At 43.4% G+C, this 22,423-nt stretch overlaps 1 protein-coding gene across 5 annotated transcripts in view; it reads right to left on the bottom strand.

Moving 5' to 3' along the window:
• Positions 1–9,727: 9,727 nt before the first annotated feature.
• SV2B (synaptic vesicle glycoprotein 2B) overlaps positions 9,728–22,423 on the bottom strand; it is a 69,392-nt gene continuing 56,696 nt past the window's right edge. For all 5 annotated transcript variants that reach the window (XM_069798477.1, XM_069798481.1, XM_069798478.1 and 2 more), the window contains 4 exons: positions 19,768–19,901; positions 18,884–19,084; positions 15,803–15,962; positions 9,728–14,856 (listed from right to left, as the gene is read on the bottom strand). In XM_069798477.1, the coding sequence (XP_069654578.1) occupies positions 14,673–14,856; positions 15,803–15,962; positions 18,884–19,084; positions 19,768–19,901 (679 nt within the window). In that variant the 3' untranslated portion in view covers positions 9,728–14,672. The remainder of the gene's footprint in view (positions 14,857–15,802; positions 15,963–18,883; positions 19,085–19,767; positions 19,902–22,423) is intronic.

Below are 22,423 nucleotides of genomic sequence, written 5' to 3'. Positions count from 1 at the left end.
GCAGTAAGTCTAATTTCATCTGTGTATAAATATAGGGGGGCACGTTTTCAAAGAAACAAAAGCTCAGTTCTTAGAGCAACTCAGTGTACAGTGCTGCACACAAAAATACAGCCAGGATTTCAGTACTTATTTTCTGACATCTTCCCATAATATACACAGTGTGTCTATTCATTTCATTAATCCGTTATTGACAAGAAGAGCTCAGGGCTTTGATTTTAAATCTCATCTGAGAGCTGAAAGCCTTTACTCTCCAGTAAGTGCTTGCCCCTGGGTCACTGCTACTATTATATGCTGATTTGCATTTACATATTTTGTTTGGAGGCTGCATTGTATTTGTTTTCTCCTATCTGTTTTTTTTTTTTTCCTGACACTGAGGATGAAATCAGCAATCAATGCGGGACGTCAGCAAGAGCTCACAGCTGTCCCCATCCCCGTTACCTTCCTTCAGCCTTTCTTAACGTTTTACTGATTATTTTTCAAACTCAGAGGCTTAAAGCCAGGAAATTCCTGAAAAATTGATTCTGAACTCAAGTGCTAAAAATATACATTTCATATAATGCTGAAAAGAATCAAGGTGATCCCCACTCTACATTTGCCAAAGCGTCTCTGAAATCCAAATAAATTAAACTTCTTATTCAATCAGTGTTACCAAGTGGATGGGTACAAGCATCTTGTTCTCCTCCAGTAGTGAGCATTGGATGACAAGTATATTGGCCATATTCTGAGACTTATTCTGATAATTGTTTTACTGATAAGGGGCGCACCAGGGCCTTTGAACCCTTGCTGGAGCAGTGTCCTACATCCCTGCTGGAACATCTCCAGAGCTCCTGGTGCTGCCTCAAGCTATGGAGTCAACTAGGCTTTCACTCCTCTTTCCTCTAAGGATATTCAGATACCACTGAGATGTCAGGAATATATGGATAAAATGGCGAAGAGCTGGGATAAAGGCGGCTCAGTAAGAAGCAACTTGCATTGTAAAGAAGTCTTACAAGTATGCAGATTGTTAATAACTGCCTCCATTTGTGACAAATGTCATCAGGCTGATTTTAGCTGCTTTGGAGGCAGAATGGTTAGCAATTATCTATCACCCTGGAAGATGCTCTCAACAAATGATTCACGCTTGAAGGGGCATGGGGTGGTGTTCTCTTTTGTTTTGATTTCTTTTCCTGATGAGTAATTTCAGCACGGAAATCCTGGTTTTCAAAAGCTTCAGAGTTAGGGTCAACTCTGCAGGCCATTTGCATCTCCCCAACCCATCGGCCCTATTGCACTTTGTGTTGCACAAACTTGAAAGCAAAACTTGAAAAGGATCAGAAAGCAATGGAGAAGATTAAGTCTTTGGGCACTTACACAGCTTCAGAGCTATGATGGCCAAGAAAAAACTTGCTGCGGCACCTGGAAAGGCAAGCAGTCTATGGATAGGTACTGGCTTTTGGGTTGACATTACCTCTGGAGTGGGAGAATGGCCCATGTTACAGCTGACTCCTCAGAAAAGACCTGCTTAGGCATCCGTTCAACTCTCTCAGGCATGGGCATACATAGAACCAGGGTGGTAAAAGACGAATACCAGTATCAATATAGTCAACACAGATCTTGCAATGTGCTCCACTGAATCGACTCAAGTGTTCTGGAGTTGTGTCAATGTGGTGTCTTAAAGACCTGACCCCTGAAGGTTTCTGCTGCAAACTGAAGAAACACAGATGAGCTCAAGAATGTTAGATTCAGTCCGTCATATCAAAATTTCAGGAATTTGAACTCTGTGGTGCCAGAATGTCACTTTTTTAATCCTGACACCTGTCATCTACATTTTACAGCCACTGTCTTGTCCTTTTGCCTCCAGCTCACTGCAGCCGGGTCTTCAATGAACCAAATACCTCTTGCGCATCTGTTGGGACCACTTCTAAACCCGTGTCTTTCCTCTCCTGCATTTCTGACAGCTTTCTGTGTTCCTCAGGATGCACAAACTCTAGACAGGAAATTCCTGGGGTCTGACTAGTCACAGAGTGCTGACTTTAGGACACATTTTTTCTCTTCCAATGGCACACATACCATTAATAGCCAATAAACTTTGGATCTTGAGGTAGGGCACTTGTAGTGATGAGCGAGGATTCAGGAACCATTTGAACGTGGTCATCTAGCTTATTTATATTTGTGCTTAGTTTTGGGAATAAGATGTGAGTGTAATTGAGCATCTTGAGTGCAGTGTGTAGCTTGTGTAATTTCAGATGTACTTTCATGAAAATCTTCCAGAGCTGCCTCTGGGAGTCTTCTTCAGAGAAGTTTTGCAGTTACCTGACCCTCACTGTAGTCTGACACTTTTAAGCAATTTTCTGTAGAAGAAGTGCTCTTACTGAACCCAAGGCATTCGGTGGAGGAAACAAACTCTCACAGAGGCAGAAAAATCACTCTAATTCACCTGATGGATTCACTCTCAGCAAAAAGCCCATGAAACAGATCTCATTACCCTGTCCTTGAGTTGAGGACAAGGGGAACAGAATCAGTCACTTCCCAAGATATAACTGTAGATGGAAGCTGTCAGTCCTCGAGACACCATGAATCATGGAAGATAGACAACAAAATCAACTGCAAACATTTCAGCTTCCTCCATCTGTCCCTGCAGATAGATCTTAAACTGGGATCTTTGCAAGGAGAGCCCAATTTCATGTCACCTGCCAGTGGCTGAATCTCCAAATCCCCAGTCATATTCTGCAGCAAGCTGATATCTTGCTGAAGTCAATGGACTCGGCTCTTTGCAGGACTGGGCTCTCTGCTAGCACAAGTGGTCACACGAGATGTTGTGACAAACCCATATCAGATCACATACCTATCCCAATCCAAGCAGGCACTGGCTACAGGCTTAGGCCATGTGAATGGTTTTATATCCTATTATAAAGGTACCAGTTCCTCACTGTCATCCAGTCCTCACCATCTCTCAGGCAGTTTAAGAGACAGTAATGGCACAGTTATCAACACCTTCACATTTTCTGTTTTGTTACCTCCAGTACAAATATCAATTACACAGTCTGACAAGGAGAAAATGAAATTGCAGAGTGTTAGGCTGCAGGTATTTAGTTCAATGATTGGGGCTGTCTTTAAAACACTATAATGACACCATCCCAGCCAGATAACAGAGAGATGGGGGTATTATGTGCATTCCTACACTTTGAATTTAAATTAAAATTTGCTGTGATTTAAGATGTTATCTCCTTTGAAGGTCTATACTTTTCTTGGAGAAAATAATTATTCTCAGCTAATAATGTGAGTCGCTAGGCTAGTGATTAGTACATTTGCAACAGGGTAAATTTGCTTCCTATTGTCAAAGACTCAGGTGCATTATTTACTGCATAGTAATCTCAATCTGGAATGAATCTTTGACTTGAAAGGACACCTATTCTTTAAAGCTCATCATCACCTTGCCCTGCTTTTGCTTATGCCTCAATTTGGAAGGTACACTTTTCTTTGTGATTTGCAGAAGTCATTACCAAACGCTTGAAAGTCCATCAGCCAGGTTACCTTGACATTTTCTTTTATGAATAGTAATAACAACAATGACAATAAAGAAAGCTAAATTAAAAGCAGTTATACAAGAATGCTGGGTGTGCCCTTTGAAAAGTAGGGCCATTGCAGTGGAAATCTCTGTTGTACAAACATTTCAGCTTGTGCTGATTCCTTGTCATGCATGAGGAAATCATGGCTGAGATATGCTTGGTGATTACCTCAGCCCTTATTCCTTCCCTGCCACTATCTCACACAATGGAGGAATTCATTCTCAATGATTATGTTGCTGATAAGGGAATTCCCAAGACTACAGTGACTGAACATATTGGATTTACATAATCCTGCTTAAAAATCAACATTGCATTTGCATCATATCACCAGATTCCAAATGCATCAAACAAGGGTGGATACGTGGGGAAGTCATACCTGAAGATGAAGAGAGAAAACAGAGAGAAAGAAAAGGAGACAGAAAGCGATTTTCCTAGATTTTGCTGTGCCATGAATCACCTCAGAGATCTAGTTCAGAAAGTCTTTCTTCTGAAGTGAGAAAGAACTGTCAGCTTTTCAGCAAGCCACACCACCACTCTAATTTTCATTCAGAGAACCTGCCACCCACACCTCTGCTAGTTTGGGAATTGCAAGCACAACAGAGATTTGGGCTGAAGCCTTTGCCTTTGCTTTGCACCTTCACCAGCGCTGTACTGGGAAAAGCCAGAAGCCATTGGAAAGGCCCATTGCAATGCCTCACACAGAATGGATACCAGCAGTCAGAAGAGGATTATTGTCTTCTGATTAGCTTGGTAACTGCTCATATTTTAGTGCATCCTTCAGCATAAGACCATTGGGGCAAAGACTTTTCAAGAATAGCTACCCTGTTTAAGATCACGTGCTCATTTCATTGGAAGTAGCTACTTCATGCTACAAGCTTTTTCTCTATGTTGCTTGTGGTTCTTGGAAATGATCTGAGATTGTTCTGTTTCTTTGCAAGGGCTCAGCATTCTACGTTGGCAAATGCTACCAGAAAGACAACCCTGGAGAATAAAATGTTCTATTCGTCTGATAAAGCCCAGACGCTATCACATCAAAATTCCTGTGTAAGCCTGCCTCCAAGTGTTAAGCCAGCCCTAAGAAAGGGAAGGTAGTAGACTGAAGGTTGTTGACACATCCCAAGTAGCTCACTCTCTGAGTTTCCCCTCAGCTTGGGCTTGAGTGGAGCCAATCTCAAAGCTACTCCTCTTGTCAATGAATTTCTTCAAAACACCATCCTCACGTGAACAAGGTTTCCAGCAAAGGGCCACGAATTCTCCCCTACAAGCACAGGATGTGAGCTGGGAAAGTCTTTCAACTTGTCTGTGATACCATTTACTCCTGCAACAGTGGATATAACCTTTGGTCTTGTCTCTCTTGGAGGGTACAAGAGGTTTATATTGTCACTACTGTTGAATGAGCAGTCTGAGACAAGTATCACTAGGCTATTTACGCTATCTGTGCATTGCCAAGGAGCAGACTGGGATGTCAAAATTTCCAGACAAGAGTTTCTCACAGAGCTAGAAGTGGGGTGACCATGAAAAGCTGCAATTGCTAAAACTCCGTTTTTAAGACCAGACAATGGTCAAAAAACGGTTTGGGTTTGAATTTGGGGGTTTTGTTTGTTTTCTAACATTTCCCTGCATCATTTTCCCATTTGGATTTCCTCTTCTTTGTGAAATCCTATCTGTAAAGCCTATCTAAGGCAGTATTTCATCCCCAGTGGACATCAGAAGGTTGCAATAACCATGGTCATGATTTAGGGATACACTTAACTTCAGCCTCGAACTCCTCTGTGGTGGGTGCGGCATTCACCCAGAGTTACTTCTTTTTTTCTCCTTAACCAGCATTTCTCCCATGCAAGTTTTATACTGAACCTTGACCGAAGGAGATATAGAAACTGGTTACTTGGAATTAAATTTGCACCACTTAAAAGAAAAAGCTGTTTTAACTGACCTGAAAGAGGGACATGCTGCAATACCAGAGACAAATGCCAGCAAAGTAACAGAGCTTCAGGACATTGAATAGTAACTGGCAGCCCAAAACCAAAACCTCTGAAAATCTGCCAAAGAAGGTCTCTCGGGCCCCTAATGCAGGGGTGACCACACACAGAGCAAAAGGTGTGCCCCAGAGACCAACACAAAGGTGACACTATTCCTGTCCTCTTCCAGGTGAGATGTGAAAGAGGACAGAGTGACTTAGCAGGGTCCTACAGCTGGGCTAAGCCAGGGCTGTGAACTCTTTTTGGTCTCTTTGGATAGGGTCAAATGAGGGCTGTAAAAAAGTTGTTCTGAAATATTTATAGGCCTAAGGGCTCAATACATGGCTGGTTTCTGTGCAGCAGTTTGTTGTTCAGGGGTCTAAGGGAAGGAACAGGTCTGCGGGGAAGTTTTCAAAGCTCTTGTCCTTATCCTGAATAAGAAAGGATAAAAGCACTGAATTTATCATTCAAAGATGTGTTTTGAGAGGCTAAGTACAATATTCTCTTCCCAGTCTGAAGCAGAAGATTTCAAGGCTAAGAAAGGGCTCCCTCTGGAGAAATATTACCAACTTCTTCTGAAACCCCACAGCCAACTCAGAGCCTGCTCCAGCTGCTCTCCTGCCCATGGGACTCCACCATAGAGACAGGCTGCAACCCTGGGAAGGTAAGTCATCCCTGGAGTAAGTCTCTTTACTTTGCCAGCGTTACAAAAGAGAGGAATGAAGCCACTTGAGATCTGGCTTCAGTCTCCTTGCAGTTAGGTGTGGTTTTATTTACTGGATAGCTCTTTGGTTTATTTTCTATGGTGAAGCAAAAGCTTTCCAGAGAAAACTAAACTCTTGGTTTTCAGAGAGAAACCGTCAATGTAAAATCCATGGTAGACAGCAGCTGCATCCAGCTGTGGTGGGAGCAAGCTCATAAGGCTGGGGTAAAGCCCCACTTAACTAGATCACAGATCTCAGGTTGAGCTCCATGGTTTCTACAAGCTGTAAGAAGGACAACTGCAGTGTTTGCTGGTGTTATTTGGTTAATTTTTGGCAGGCTCAGTCCTCTGATCTGAATCACCTATCACCCACGCAGGGAAGGCATTGAGGATTTGTGGCTGCAGGTTGTTTTGAGGTGATAAGCAAAGCACTTAGAAATAAATGTGTTGTCCCTTGTCTTACATTCATGATAAAGGGATGTGGCATGGTTCACAAAACCACTCTGGGGAGACACTTCTCGTTTTAAGACCTCAGATTTTAACTGTAGGAGGTTCTGCCAGTGCTTGAGGCCGGAGAAAGAGGAACCGGTGAGGCAATGCTGGTGACATCTTGCCATGACTAGCTGGGCTGGAGACCTTGTCTACAAAACCCACTCACTGCAGCATCTCAGCAGGCTGCCCCAGGAGTCACTGCTTGCGCTGACCTGTTCCCAGGTCTGTGGGTAATGCACTGGCCAGCCCTGAGCTTTTCTCCTCTAACTGGAATCTCACCACAGTTATACAAGGAATTTACATCTCCCCTGGAAAACACTTAGGAGCTGCAAGCTAAGAAAGCTTGAAAACCATTGCGTTAGTCTACTGAAGCAGAAACTCTTGTATTTTCTCCCCCATAATTACATTTGCTTTGCTTCAGGTTTGCACAACTCCCATTTCAAAAGCTTTGGCACTACACGGGGCTCGCTCTTCTCTAAACTTTCTAATCACTGCTCTTTCACCCCCTTTTCCCTGACTTTCCTGGGGGTCAGACCCCTGTGACCTATACCTGATGGCACTGCTGCAGCACCCTGTCTGTGCATGGCGTGGGTCCTGCCCAGGACTCCTGGTGCTGGGTGCAGCCTCCTGCAGCAAGAGCTGCAGTTGCTGGTGAGCAGGGACAAGCAGTCTATGGTGTGTGCAGCTGCTGCCATCTTCTGGTCTTACTGAGACTAATTTCGGGCCCGAAAAAGCTGAGGCAGAATGAGTAAGGCCAGGTGTAATAATTTAGTTTTACATATAAATGCATATGCATGCATGTTTATATCTGTAGGTATAGATACACAAATATTTTTATAGGTGAAACAAGTGCTGAACATTTATATCTCACTTATAATTTTTTCAACTAGTACTTTATGGGCTAGTGCAGTAACAACTGTATACACTTAAAATGTTAAAAATTATACATAAGCCCTAACTGTTTACATTATCATGGACCAAGACGGCTGCAAGTTCTTCAGTTAATTCTCCTTGCCCACCGGGAACAGTAAAAAAAAAAAATCTGAGGGAACTTCTTTGGCTAGTTCTTTCTGTTTTCTACATATCTGTTTACAAGAAACTGGTCTGAGAACAACAGACTCACTTACTATCAGCCACAAAGTCATATCAGTGTTTGTGCATTGGCAGGGTGCTCAGTCTCCAGCAATTTCTGCCACAAGCTGGAAAAACAGGACTCCATTTCCCAGTACCAAGTGCCTGGCCAAGTTGTTGTTCTTCCCTTGATTTTTCGATGAATATGAACTCAAATTGCCACATTTGATCTCTACTTTAAGAGTCCCCAAACCAGGGTCTGAGATATAGGAGCACTGATAAAATAATGGGCCAGATTCCCATAATCTAACTCAAATCATATTCCCAATATCAAGTCACTTCACAATTCACAAGCATCACTCAGACCTATTGCTGGATTTAGTGGCTGCTGGGAATGCCATCATTCCAGCCTTCTTTATCCACCAGGTAACCCTCTGTGACAGCTTGGGTGAATCTGCACATCCAGGGAATCTGGGTCATTTATTGGTAGCTACGAGAATCTGTGCCAGAAACTCCACACAGTGAGAAACATGAGATGGTCGAGGTAGAATCATCAATATGGAAAAATAGGAACACAGATTTGCAAAGCTTTTCTTATCATCCAGACCATCCTATGCTATCTCAGGCAGCCGTGTCACATAATCCTGCTCTTACATTCCCTGTACCCTGCTTTAAAATTCGTCAGAGTTTTTTTATGCAGTTTTTATCAGCATCCTTGTCTGAACATTCAAATATGGGATTTTCCTGCTTACTGAGATTTCAGCCTTACACAGAATGTCAACTAGCCTGGAGTAAGGACCACTTGAAAGAACCTCCAAGGCTTTCAGTGCAAATCTCTGACCTTTATTTAAAAGCCCGCTTCTGAGAAAATGCTTTTTGACTGTGTTTGCTAATACATGGTTTCCTACATAAAGGCGGAACACACAGAAGGGGCTTACAGACTGTTGACTACCATAGCTCTGTACTCCACAGTCCAACATGAGCATTGCAAAATCCACAGCTGGCAGCTCCCACTTGAGACCAGTCCCTACCAGTGCCCCCAGACTGCTGCTGGCTTTGGGCGACCAAGTGGGACCCCAGCTCAGATGGGTCTATGGGACCCAGCTGAACCTGAGCTGAGGAATAATGCCTGATTTAGTCTCCTGATGACAGAGCTATCTTCATGGTTCCTTTATTACATTTCCAGTATCTTCTAGCTCTTTATCTCTCACTTGAATATTAGCTTTAGCATGTTGCATATGCAGTGTATGTGAAGAGAGGACTAAACACTGATTGACCTGACAACCTTTCAGCACCTGAATGTCTTATCAGCAAGCCAGAGTTGACTCAGAATCAAAACCCTGCTGCCCTTCAGTGGGTCTGGGGGAAGAGACATCACTGCATTTTATGGAATACATAAAGTTGAAATTCATGCATAAACCCCATAAGCCTCCACTGCTTACACCATGAGCTCTTTTCCCATGCAGTTGATATTGTGCAGGTCTCTGTCATCCTGCTCTGAAAGCATGGGGTGGATAGTTAGATTTATACAAAGAGCTGCAAATAAAAAAAAAAGAGCACACATCCTTAGAAATACATCCATAAGAGTGTATGCTATGGTCAAATGGTGTGCCAAGCTACAAGAAGCAGTGCTTTTTTGTTTTGGACATATTCTTGTTACAAAGCAGAGTTTAGCTTTCTGGTTTTGCATGGCACTTAAAAATATTTCACCCTTCCTCCACCAGAAAACTTTTCAGGATAAAGATTTTCTCATGTAGTGTGTTAGGAAGTACACAGTGTGAAAAAACTGGCGATAGAAGGGAGACTTAATTGAGGTTGGCTTGTTTGAGAGAGCAAGGACGTACAAGTAGCAAACATCAGAGGAAGTCCCCACACTGTCAGGGTACAAAGCCACCCACAGCAGCCCTTATAAAAGGACTCAAAGTACACATTAAACACAAACACTACCAGAGTCATTCTTTTTCTTCCAGCTTTTTAATGTGACGGAGAGAACAAAAACAAAGTCCATTGGAATAGCTGCAATTTCCAGTGACAACCAGACACAGATGAAATAAAAAAAAAATAAAAGAAGAAAGGTTTCAAAGGAAGAAGAGGAACCAAGGGTCTGGAATTGGCTATTTCACACACTGAGTCGACAGAACATCTAAACGAAATGTTTCATTAAATGCACAACACTGGGTGTTATTTACAGTGGAACTTGCAGTGTGTGTCCATTTATACAGCACTAGCATCACATACAGCAAAGAAATTTCTTTCATTTTGTTTCCTTTGCAGTTCCCAGGCTTGATTCTTCCTAAAAGCAGCATTTGCTAATACAAGGGTAAGAAACTGAGGGAGAAACCTGATGAAAATATAATGTATGGGGCTCAAATCTACTTAAACCTAAAAATATACTCTCCAGTTTTGTGTGTCATTTGGGAAGTCAAAGGACGTAAGCAGGGAACATAAATGGACCTAGGGCCTCCTTAACAGTATCAGAGCATACTCGTTGTTGGAGGTCTCAAAGCAGGACCTGGAAGAGATCTGCACGTCTGCAGAAAGCTCAGCTCCATGCAGCTGTCCTCTCCCCAGTGTGCAGAACATCTGGCTCTGGATATGGGTTTTCCAAGAGTGACCCTTTTCTTAGTCCAAAAGATCCATGCACCGCTGTTTGTAAGTCACATAGCATTTCAAGGGGATGAGGACTGTATGAGCGAGGAAGGGATCACTCCATCCAGCCCCAAGCTGCAGCCACCACCAGTAGGATGTAGCAGAGCCAAAGGCAGTGGCAGGAGCTGTCCTGCACAACTGAAGTACAGGAATAGTCATACGACAACTAGTTAAATCAACAGGGAATACAAGGAGGCAGAACTCTTACCATAATACCACTGGTCTTTTGTAATAGTATCAACAGTGCTCTAAATGCCTGTTTCTGCATGCTCAGAAGCTCAGTGGTGAACTCCTCCTGTGACCCACGTTACACTGCTGGACAGATAAAGACACTAAGTCACAGCAGGCCAGTTCAAGTTCCCTAGAACCACTTTTCCCATGCCACAAAGTCCCTGGCTAAGTGGCTGGATTGGTGTGCCACGCATGCATGAAGAGGTCCAGCTGTCCTCTAGAAGAGGTCTTTGGGATTTAAGGCAAGTCCCCTGTCTTGGTTGTCTGTGCTCCTGTTGCTGTAAAGTTCATGAATCCAAGGAAATAGTGCTCTGCAGAGATCGTCAGTGGACCTGTGGTCAGGAGTTTTTTCCTCTTCTCTGTGGATGGTCCAGTGTATCAAAGACAAGAAGACTGTTCACTGTGGCAAACGTAGGCAGGGGGAACCATTGGAGGAGGCATGCTGGCCCTTGCACTGCAAGTATAACGCTGATTTTACAGTAGAAATAGAGCTGAGCCATCAGAGGAGGTGCCTGATGAGAAATCTCCCCCTGCTCGGTGCTCCAGGGTCTGTAGCTTGGGCTGAAACTAGCAGGTAGCCCACGGCTTGAAACTGAGACCCAAATCAAAACACAGCCAGTGCTGAGGGGACTGCACCCATCAACCGTTTTGCTCTGGAGAGCAGTATGTGAGGCCCACACTGATTTACACCATGACAAGGACTATAAACAAACACATCAGGAGTATTGATGAAGCCTTGTTCACACTGAAGCTGGATGGGAGACATCAGCCGAGGTGTCACAAAGGCAGATGCTTGAGCTGGAGCCATTGCCCTGGGTTTCTCCGTTACGGAAGGAGAGGAGCAGGGCTATCCAGGGCAAGCCGTCTTCTTCTCGGCACGGTGCCTGAACGTGGTCACATATATTGCCTATGCCTTTCAACCGAGAATAATGGGAACCCAGGGCGATGAGTTCAGATCCAGACATCTAACTCATAGGTGTCTAAGGCTAGGCGACATGACTTCCCCTTAGCTTTTCCTTTCTTCCTTCTCTGTTCGTTGTTGTCCTTTCCCGGGCCCTTGTGTACCAGCTGCAGTGCGTGTTTGCCCTTTCCTATTAGGTCATGACCTTCCTGGTCAAGTCAGGGACAGGAGCCTTGTCATGACACACATGCATCATCCCCTAGCCCTCAGGTGACTGACCCATGCATTTTAGGGGTGCAAAGAGTTTCTACAGTCATGTGGGTAGCCCGGGTAACATTGAGAAGAAGACCCTATTGCTCTTTACCTTGTCCCAGCTAATCTCTCAAAGGTGAGGTTTAGCAGCCTGTGGAAGAGCCATTCTGTAAAGTAGAAAGGTTTCTAAGATTGAATAATATTTCCTAATATTACCTTGCCATTTCTATCTCCTCAAGACCTCAATTTCTTCCTTCTCTGAAAGTTAACAGAAAAGTTTTGCAAAATAAATGATGTCATTAGTGTCAGTGTGCAATGTCAATGGAGAACACAAATAGTCAGGTTTGCTGTCAGAGCATTGGATGATATGTAAATAAGAGTGCCTCATAAAATAAATAGAGGTAAGTTCTGGCTCCACAAAGCAGCACAACAGAATAGCCCAGAAAATGAAACAATTTTTTTCCCTCCCAATTGCAATGTGGTAATTGGCACGCACGGCTCAACAAAATGGATGAAACATAAAGACCATGGCGATCTTTTGTGTTGAAATACATATTTAGCTGCTTCTCACCATGCAAAAGGACCAGACATTCTTAGAGAAAAAAAACCCCCACATTCTGGGCTGTGATTCTCAACAGAAGCTGTGAACCGCTGCCAAAGGACATAATTACATTCACTCCTACCTTAGAGAAGGAACCTTGCTGTTTTGAAGACAAATCAAAAAAAGGCCCTAAGCTACCCATAAAATGAAGAAATGAGGCATAATAAGCTCAGTTATTACAGCAGCTTGTGATTTTATCAATTTCATAAACCTCAGAATAAATCTCAAAAATCCCAAAGAGCCCATTGCAGCCTAGCTGCTCCGTAAGTGTTTATCCCTGATTGACACAATGATAAAGATGATGCTTATTAAAGGGTTTTGCCTCATTGGCAAGGATTTGTTTCTTGTCATCTAACCATGCTCTGTGTCCTTCATCTGTCCTCTGCAGCAACACTGACTCCCACAGTTGCATGGGGCTGGCCCTGGTGTCAGCTCTCAGTGTATTTGACTGTCTCTGTGCAGCTGAAGTCCTGCTGGATTTCAGCCTAGCCCTGTGTGTTTTTCTTAGGGGAAAAAAAAAAAAAAAAGGAAGGAAAGGAAAGGAAAGGAAAGGAAAGGAAAGGAAAGGAAAGAAAAGAAAAGAAAAGAAAAGAAAAGAAAAGAAAAGAAAAGAAAAGAAAAGAAAGAAGGAAACGAGGGATCCAAAGAAAGGTAAATCAGAAGATCATTAGCACAAGTACAAAAGAATTTTTTATGTCACAAAATATCCTGGTGAGACAAATTTTCTGCATTATGTGACAGTTTCTGATCAATTCTGGTCTGTTGCTGAGCTTGTTGAAAGGGTCTAATTAGTGCTATCTAGTCAATTGTGAGCATTGGTGGTGTTATTTAATAGTATGCAATTCATTCTTGTTTCCCAAGAAAATATATCCCAAAATACACAACTCACTTTGCTTCTAGGTGCAACAGGACCTAAGTCATATGATAAAGAGGGCATAGGAATTTCAAAAATGGTCTTTACAGGATATCAAACTTAACTGTGCCACTTAATGGAGAATTTAATGTTCTGTACAGAAAAAGCTTTCTGCGTGCATTCCCTGTGTAACAAGTTAAATGGCTTTAAGTAACTGTGCTTACAGTGTTTCAATGAGACCCAAGTATATAAGAAAATCAAGCATCATATTCTTTAAATAATATGGCTAAAATGCTGGTAAATTCACAGTTACCATACTCTAGGTATTACACAAAAAGTCCCCTATTTACACTGGATAATATGTACACATTTGGTTTGTGGAATGCTCCAACATCATATCAATTTCTCCTCTGTGAACATTGTAGGAAAAAAATTCTTAATCATCATAGAAATATATATTCCCAGCCATCAAAACATTTAAATATTCCGTGTCTGGATGTAAAGAATGAAGTGTCACTAAGTTGATCATGACTCCAGATAATCTTGAATTAGTGGGATTAGTTTTTAGTGTCTCTCTTAAGATCTTCTTAAGGGTGCAGAAATTAAAAATTATAACTTTCAATAGCTGATCACTTCAATGTGTGTGTGTATGTTTGCAAGTATGTGTAAATACATATATATATGTATATAAAATTATGTATATATTTCTCTCCCAGACCAAGAAGGTGCCTAGTGATTCTCTATGCCCAAGTGAAGACAGTACAGGGCTTTGAGACCCTGATTCTTCTGAGACAGCCAAGCGCCCACCCCATATCCTCCAGAAATCAGGACTGACTCACTCTTTCAGGTGGTAACCCCAAAATCAAGACCGATAGGGTCACTAGTCACATTTGTAGCTCTTGTCCCTATTGCTGGAGCTCACCTACAGCAGGTTTGTTACCTGCCACCCCTTCGGATGCCTCTTTTGTCTGAGCACAGCTAATATGAATTGCCAAGGAGTGCTGGGCAAGGCAGGCAGGATCTCACAGCTCGGCAAAGGCATAAGGGGGTCAGGATCTGTTCTCCCGTTGGACACGCTCACACCCACGCAGGCGCACACATGCACGAAGCCGCTGTTGGCATCCTGTGTCATTACACTGGGATGGAGAGGGAAAGGGTAGACTCCCAGTGTAGGCAAGGTTAAACCCAAGCTCTGCAAGGGGTGTGTAGTAGCTGCATGCACTGGTCGTGGCTGTAAAAGGGTCAGAAACTAGGGGTTTCATTTTTATCCCTTTGGGCTTTTCTTTCCCTCTGCCCTCTCTCTTTGAGGTATCGACAGAACAGTATAGAAATGGACATATTGTTTTTTCCAAACACGGCTCTCTCTTGTTCTTCTTCTACGTCTGCCCCCCCGACCCCCCTGGCCTCAGTTGCTCACATCAGGACCTGTTCTCGAGTCTCTGGCAGGCGCAAAGCGAGCAGGCCACCTCCAACCAGAGCAGAGGAAGCCAGAAGGATGGGAACCACCTTGGTTATCCCTACGAAGGAGGCAAAGATTGAGTTCCCCAGGATGGCACCAAACTTGCAAAGCCCATTGAGGATGCCAAAGGCCGTTGCCCTGCGGGGAAGAAAAGCAGAAAGCAACAGTTAGGAGGGAGGTTCTTGGCACAACTACAGAAGGTCTGGATGGGTAATTTTGTGAATGCTTTTATGTTGCCCAGGCTACGCTTCTAGCAAGTAAAGTCAGGCAGAAAAAATAAATAGATAAATAGATGTCGGTGTTTTGCATGTCTGTGTGAATGAGGAGAATGTCTGTGTGTATTCATTTCTCCTTTTCATCTCAGCTTCTCCCTAGCCCTAGAGTGGCCCACTATGACAGCCTTTTCCCTCCCCAAAGACAGCAGGATACAACCTGCTCTAGAACTTGTCAAAGCCCTTCCAAGCTGGCTGGAGTGAGCTGTCACCAGACAAACAACCTGGGCTCTCCTCCAAATTCTGCTTCACCCAGCATCTAAAAGCATGCTGCCTTCAAAGCACAGTCCTTCTCCCTCCCTTCTGTCTTCCCCCAACAGCCTGAAAAAGGAAAAAAAGGCTTATAATGATGTTGCAAGGAAAGATTTCATCTGCAGCACATCCTCCCAAAGTTTCCTGTACTTCCTCATCTTCCAAACCATTCTCTGCACATGGTTGTCTCCAGGTTGTGAAGGGGAAGGCTGTCACGGTGATGAGCTATGACAAGAGGCTGGGGGATACAGTCTGAAAGGCCAGACCTCCATGCACTTCCATGGAAATGACAGACTCCATATTTTATCTGCCTGTAATTTCCATACTCCCATGCAACTTCCTGTGTACAAGCCACCGTGAATGCAGAATTATGCTTGCAAATGTCTGTGCTGATCCAAAATAGCTGCAGAACTACTGAACCCTTAAGGACTGGTGAAAATAAAAAAAAAAATACACCTCCCCCACCTACATGTATGTAGAGTGAGCATTGACTTCTTCCCTCAGGAACTGAGAGGCCAAAGTCAGAGGGTGGAGACTAAAAGGAGAAATTCTCTGCGCACCTTTTGTCAGTGGGGTAGAGCTCCACAGTGATCACGTCCAGGGCGTTCCAGGCAGCAATGCTGGCCCCGCAGAAGAGGCACTGCCAGCCGATCATTGCTGACTCGCTGTTGCCGAAAAAGAGAAAGAAGCAGCAGACTGCCGAGATCAACATTGAGCCGCCTACAGGGGGAAACCAAGAGAAAAATGTTGGCACCAGTTTCCCCTGTCCACAGTTGAGCAAACACATTTGTTGGTAAAGATGGCTTTCAAGTGACGGAATTTCACCCCAGAACACATTAAATCTGCAAGAACCCAAAAATACCTTGATGCTATGCTGCCTATCCGTCATTCTCTGATGCTGGAAACCAGCCTGAAAATGTTCTCAATGACCATCTGATCTTGCTGATAGTCCTGCTCTACAGAGACTCTGAAGACAGGCTTTTCCAGGCAGGTTTCCAGCATCTCAGACTTCCAGATGGACCCAGGAAGAGCAGAGGCAAGTAAACATGAAAGTCAATGAGGAGGAAGAATCACTATGAAGGTTTTCCAGCTTGAGTTTTGAGTGAAGAGCTGGTGCGTTTCACATCATATTGAAAACACTTGATGCATTTACAATCTCAATTAGGATAATTTACAGTCAATTGTATGAAGCACTTGAGGTCTCTTTTAATTATAAGAACATCATTAGATTTCATGGCACATTTGCATAGGAGCCATAATTTTATGAACACCACCGAGGGAGAAAGTGAGAGCATTCATGCTCAGTTAGGCACAGTTCAGATTCAGAAATATTAATGGCTACCTCACTGCCTTCTACCCCATTGGGAATTTTCACCTGAAAGATGCAATTTTTGCAAAATCAAAGTATCTTTCACTGGAAACTTCTGTTGTTGCTGAAATATGTCCATTTACTGCCAGGAAACCAAACAATTTTTTTTATTTATTTGGGTTTTTTTGAATCAACTTGACACCATCTGAAATAATTTGGATGCTGAACTGGAACTAAAATGCTTCATTTTGGACATTATGTTGCATTTTGCCATTGCAGTGCCCTGCCTATGAAAAGCTGCTGTGCAGGACTCCATATCCACTTCTATTTCATGGTACCTGGCCAAACTACATCCTGGTGTGGATATTCCCTCTGCTGAAGAGGTACAGTGCAGCGTTAGGGTCACCATGCGCACACCAAGAGATCTGACATTTGGCACAGGAGAGGGTTTAGCAGAAAATGACAAAACTGAACTGAAGTCCCAGTGAGGCACATAACACAAAAGCGAAATTCAGTTTTCATGTTAAGCTGACCAGAAATAATATGTTCAACAGAGTGATTCGGGTGGGATGCCAGAAGGCTGTTTCAATTGAAAATTCCATAGTGAAACGTTTCAGTGTGTCGTTACTAATTTTTGTCCTGTACTTTTCATTCTGCAGAAGAAATAAGCATTTAGGATTCCAGCTGTCATCTCAATTCCAGATGAAAATGCTGAAATGCTGACATGTTTGCAGGGTGGACAATCTGATTCTCATTCAGCTTTAACTTGTTTCCCGCAGACCCTCCGGTTTGTTTGAGTCTTTTCCAAATTCATTACATGAATGCTTATTTTCCCCCCCAGCATACATTCCTGACACACCGGTGGGTTCATCTTGCTTATCTTAACCTGTCTGACGGTAAGGTTAGCTAACTAAACTTCCTTCTGTTCTCAGAAGAGAGAGATAGGTGAGCTCAAGAGGGCGAGTCATCCGTTACCCCTGAGCCACATCCCTGATTTTACTAAACTCACTTGGCTGTACCTCCAGGCGTGATTCCCACAGTACCTGGAAAGCAAGGTCTGAACCCTGGAGGGAACAACAGCAGAAATTCCCAAAGTAATCATAAAGCTGATAAGGTGGTAACTTATTCCCATAACACTAAAGGGTGGCATCTTGCTTGGCTGTGACATGGTCAGTTATTCTACCATATGCTCTCTGAAGCTGTCTGTAAAATCATTTAAAAATCAGAAAACCAGAAGAGAGAACTCCTGGGCTGTCAAGCAGCTGCATCAAATAATCTTTGTGAACATTCATTGCTACAAGCTAAGTGTTTATTTATTTATACTGACAGCTATGGACATCAGCACCAATTCAACAGCACCAAGAGGTCCTGCTTCAGCTCTGACCCTGTTGTGCTAAGCACTGAATAAACATACAGGCTGTCCTGGTTTCGGCTGGGATAGAGTTAATTTTCTTTCTAGTAGCTGGTATAGTGTCATGTTTTGGATTTAGGATGAGAAGAATGTTGATAACACAGTGACGTTTTCAGTTGTTGCTAAGTAGTGTTTGTATTAAGTCAGGCATTTTTTCAGCTTCTCATGCCCAGCCAGCAAGAAGGCTGGAGGGGCACAAGACGTCAGGAGGGGACACAGCCAGGGCAGATGACCCAAACTGGCCAAAGGGATATTCCATACCATGGGACGTCATGCTCAGTATATAAACTGGGGGGAGTTGGCCCAGGGCAGGGGCGGATCACTCCTTGGGAACTAACTGGGCATCAGTCAGCGAGTGGTGAGCAATTACAGTGTACATCACTTGTTTTGTATATTCAAATTCTTTTTTTATTATTATTGTTATTTTATTATTGTTATTATTATTATTAATCATAATCATTATTTTTATTTTCTTCCTTTCTGTTCTATTAAACTGCCTTTATCTCAATCCACAAGTTTTACTTGTTTTCGATTCTTCTCCCCAACCCACCGAGCGGGGGGGGGGAGGTGTAAGCAAGCGGCCGCATGGTGCTTAGATGCCACCTGGGCTTAAACCACAACATAGGCTTTGACATAAAAGTCAAAACAAAAAAGGAGGATGTCACAGATACACAGAAAAGCAGAGTGGGGAGGCGGGGAGCAGGTAACTTGCCCACTGGATTGGAGCAGATCCCTTGCCTCACCCTCAAGTTTTTTTACCCTTCTGCTCCATTTGATATGGGAATGGCTCATCCCCACCTGAGCCAGCTTGCCTTGTGTTGGTGTGCGTGGATGCAGTGAGACCTTCACGCTGACCTTGGCTCTTTGCAGAGTTGTGCTCCCACCCACAACCTGTGCCAGGCACCCATCATCCCCACTCACCGATCATCTTAATCCTCCCTATTTTGTCCATGAGTAACGCAGAGATGATGTTGCCCGGCAGCACAGACAAGCTGCCCAGGAAGCTGACCAGGTAGATCAGGAAATCATTGTCCTCCTCGAAGTCCAGCTGGCAGCCTTCCTTCTGGTTCATAAACGTGTTGTTTATGAGCCTACAGTTGATGAATTTGTGTTCATAGAGATCTGCAAGGGAAAAAGGCAAAGTCTTGATCCTGTTTGGCTGATCTCCCTTGATACAGCAGCAATGGGATCAAAACCAAATCAAAGATCTGAGAGGAGCTCCTCATCAAATGGGAATGGCCAGGGAGTTTTTATTTTAGTGGCAAACTCTAGCTTCTTGCTTGGCAGCTGGTGGGTGTAAGCTCATACACTCCTTTTATTTGTGGAGTCACCTGGACCAGTATCCCCATGCTGCAAGGACAGGGTAATGCAGGCTCTTGCTTTCGTGGCATTACGGTTTGTTCTCTATTAGAGTAGAAATGAAAAGCTTTTTCAGGATAAATTAATGAATATTTTACTGCTTACAGTCATCAACCACAGGCTGGTTAAAATCATAGTTTAAGCTGGATTCATTGAATTGAGCTGTTAAAGTGCTGAACATTTTGCCATTACTTTAACCTGCCAAGGTCCGAGCGCAGACTTCTGCATCTCCCACGCAGCAGCCAATGACACCAGAAGCCGTGTAGTTAAAAACACTGATGGAGCAACCTGAAAACTCCTTCCAAATGCATCACCCTCTTTTTTCCATCATCACTTTCATTGCCCAGCACACACACAAACACACAGAACCCTATCATCCTTTCTCCCAGAATTTGACAAAATAGTTCCTAACTACAGAGATGAGACCATAGCAGGAATTCCATTACCAGTATTATGAAAGACAGTAGAGATGATGGTGCAGTTTTCAAAGAAGGTCTCACTTGATGTCACATCTTCAAAGTAGCATTCCTCAAATAATGAATCCTCAAATCTCACTTCCTTGAATTTCATGCCAATAAATCTGTGGGGCAGGAAACAGAAATTCACTCTTTGCTATAAGGTATTTTCTACACTATATAGCATGTAATGGCGGTTACAGGAGACAGAGCACTAAGGGCAATTTCTAGGGTCATTTACAGAAAAGGTATTGCTTGAATTCATAACTGTCCTTCCAACTCCATTCTTACATATTTTGTATTTTAGTAGGAAAGAAGAGTTTGAAGAGGGTTTCTTTTAATGAGAGATGGACCTTTTAGGATTTCCGGCAGTTTTTCTGTTCCTCAAAATAGTCATATCTAAGAAAATGTGCTTCTAAGGCTGAGTGGACACAAATCCTCTCATGTTCAGTACTAACCGTCAGAAGAGGACATAATTTCACTCAGTGCATGGCATTTCCTTTGTGAGCTGACCTTGCTGCCTTCCTTATTCTGCCCCTTCCTTCAGCATAAATAAAAAAAAGACATTATCAGGAGCCCATTGAGCTATTTGGTGAAAGGCTTCTGACAAGTGTTTAAACTCAAAGTGATTTTTTTTAAGCAAAAATGCAGTAGAGTTTATAGAGTGGGGAGATTATCTGAGTTCTGCTTGTAACCATCTCTGTTCGAGGACTATTGCTTATCATGTAATGAAAACAGATTACACTAAAAATAATCAACTGTGTCAGGTGATTGATTTCTCCTCTGATGGGAAGCATGACATGTCTGACCTGCCTGCCTGAAGGATGACACAATGTCGATTTACCTGTGAAATTTTGCAGGGACACAGAGAAGATGTATTAGTTAATGCACAGGCATGTTTGGAAGATGTAAGGAGCTATTAAGAGCAAACATTATTGTTCTAGTTAAGAAGGCCATGACTGTCACCAAATAAAAAGCCTTCTAACATACACCCAGAAACTTAATTGACCTGAGCACTTACAACACAGTGTAGCATGATGGCTGTTTACACCATTAAATGAGAACTGCGGGGCTTCTTAACTGAAGCTACTAACAGATATTAATGTGCAAAATACCACAAGAAGACTATTCAAGTCTTTTGCTTCATGTAAAAGGTCTCATAGGTTACAGCAAAACGTAAGCTGTTCTGCATTTGCTCGGTAATAGTCTGTGATGTATCTACTCCCAAAGGCTGTTAGAAGCCCTTTTCCTGCAGTTTGCTTTCTTAACATCCATCTTTAAAAGAGTCATATAGCAATGGCCTGGTGTTCAATTGAGTTTTAAGTCACAGCCAAGGGCTGGAGGGAAAACACAGCTGTAAATCATATTGAGATATGCTCTGGGCATTATTGAAATGTAGCTTGATCAGGTTTTGAGGTTTTGAATTGGAGAGGACCAAGGCAGGAGAAAAGTGATGTACATCACCGGTTTATGTCTTCATCCTGCAGGGTGCTGAGCATCCTCAGTTCTCAATGAAGTTAGTGAAAACTGAGCATCTCCTCTGGGCATAAGATAAGGGTCCCCAATTCCTAAATTTGACCACCATCTACTTCTCGCCAGACTTTTTTTGGCTGCTCAGTAGGCAGGGGAATAGGAATTACGAGGCTAGGTTTGCACCATCAAGCATAGCTCCTTGCTGCAGGGAAGGTCTCCTGAAGGACCTGCGGACACATGCTGGGGTCCCCCACCAACGTCAATCAGATATATGCCAAGGAAATGGATACAAATAGTTTCTGAGGGGAGAGGAACAACCTGGTCGGGTAATGAGGTATGGTTTCACCTGTGAAGATTAAAACAATGAGTGTTCTGTGTAACATTGAACATCCAGTGGGACCTCCCCACATCGTGCAGCTGGAGCAACACTCTGCCTAGTCTATCCGGGGCAATGGGATCTCCGCAGAATTTACATAGGGGTATTTTCCCACCCATTTATTGGGATTTAGAAAAGTAATAATGGCCTGCTACAAATCACTAGGATTTATATTGCTGTGGAACACAGAGTGATTGGGGTCCAGGCTGGATGCAGAAAAAAAACCCCCACCAGGCCCAGCCCAAATAGGAGAAGAAAGGGAGGAAAGCAGTGATGTTCTGCTAGAGTAACTTCACTGATCAAAGCACTAAAAGAGAAGGTGACACACTCATTCTGTGCAGAGGCGCTGGCCGGTGTGAGAGAAGCACACGAGTACAACTGGCCATCGCACAGATCACACTAGTGGGCTGCAGGATGGAGCCCGGGCTAAGTCATATCGAGGACTTCAAGGCAAAATAGCTTTTCATTCTGGAAATGCAGCAGCAGCAGTGCTGGTCTCTGCTGCCCAAGACCAGTAGATGTCAGTGTGTGTTAAGGAAAGAGAAGTCACCTCTGCATCCAGAGCTGCCCAGCACAGCCAGGTGGGCTCCCACTGCCCTGCTCCCAGCAAGGGGCTGCTGGAAGCAGGACTCCTCACTGGCATCCCCTTGGGTCTGGAGATGTGAGTGGCTGAAGCAGAGTGTGTGAAAAACAGGATAAAAAGGATATTTGGTCTGTGGAAAACTGCCTTTGGGATTTGAGAGGTGTAGACTGTGTGTCCAAAAGAACAACAGAGATTTTCAAGTTGGAGGAAAATGA

This window comes from Haliaeetus albicilla, chromosome 12 (assembly GCF_947461875.1).
Source record: "Haliaeetus albicilla chromosome 12, bHalAlb1.1, whole genome shotgun sequence".
Taxonomy (NCBI): domain Eukaryota; kingdom Metazoa; phylum Chordata; class Aves; order Accipitriformes; family Accipitridae; genus Haliaeetus; species Haliaeetus albicilla.
The sequence above is the reverse complement of the archived record's forward strand: the minus strand, read 5'-3'. Positions and strand labels throughout refer to the sequence as shown.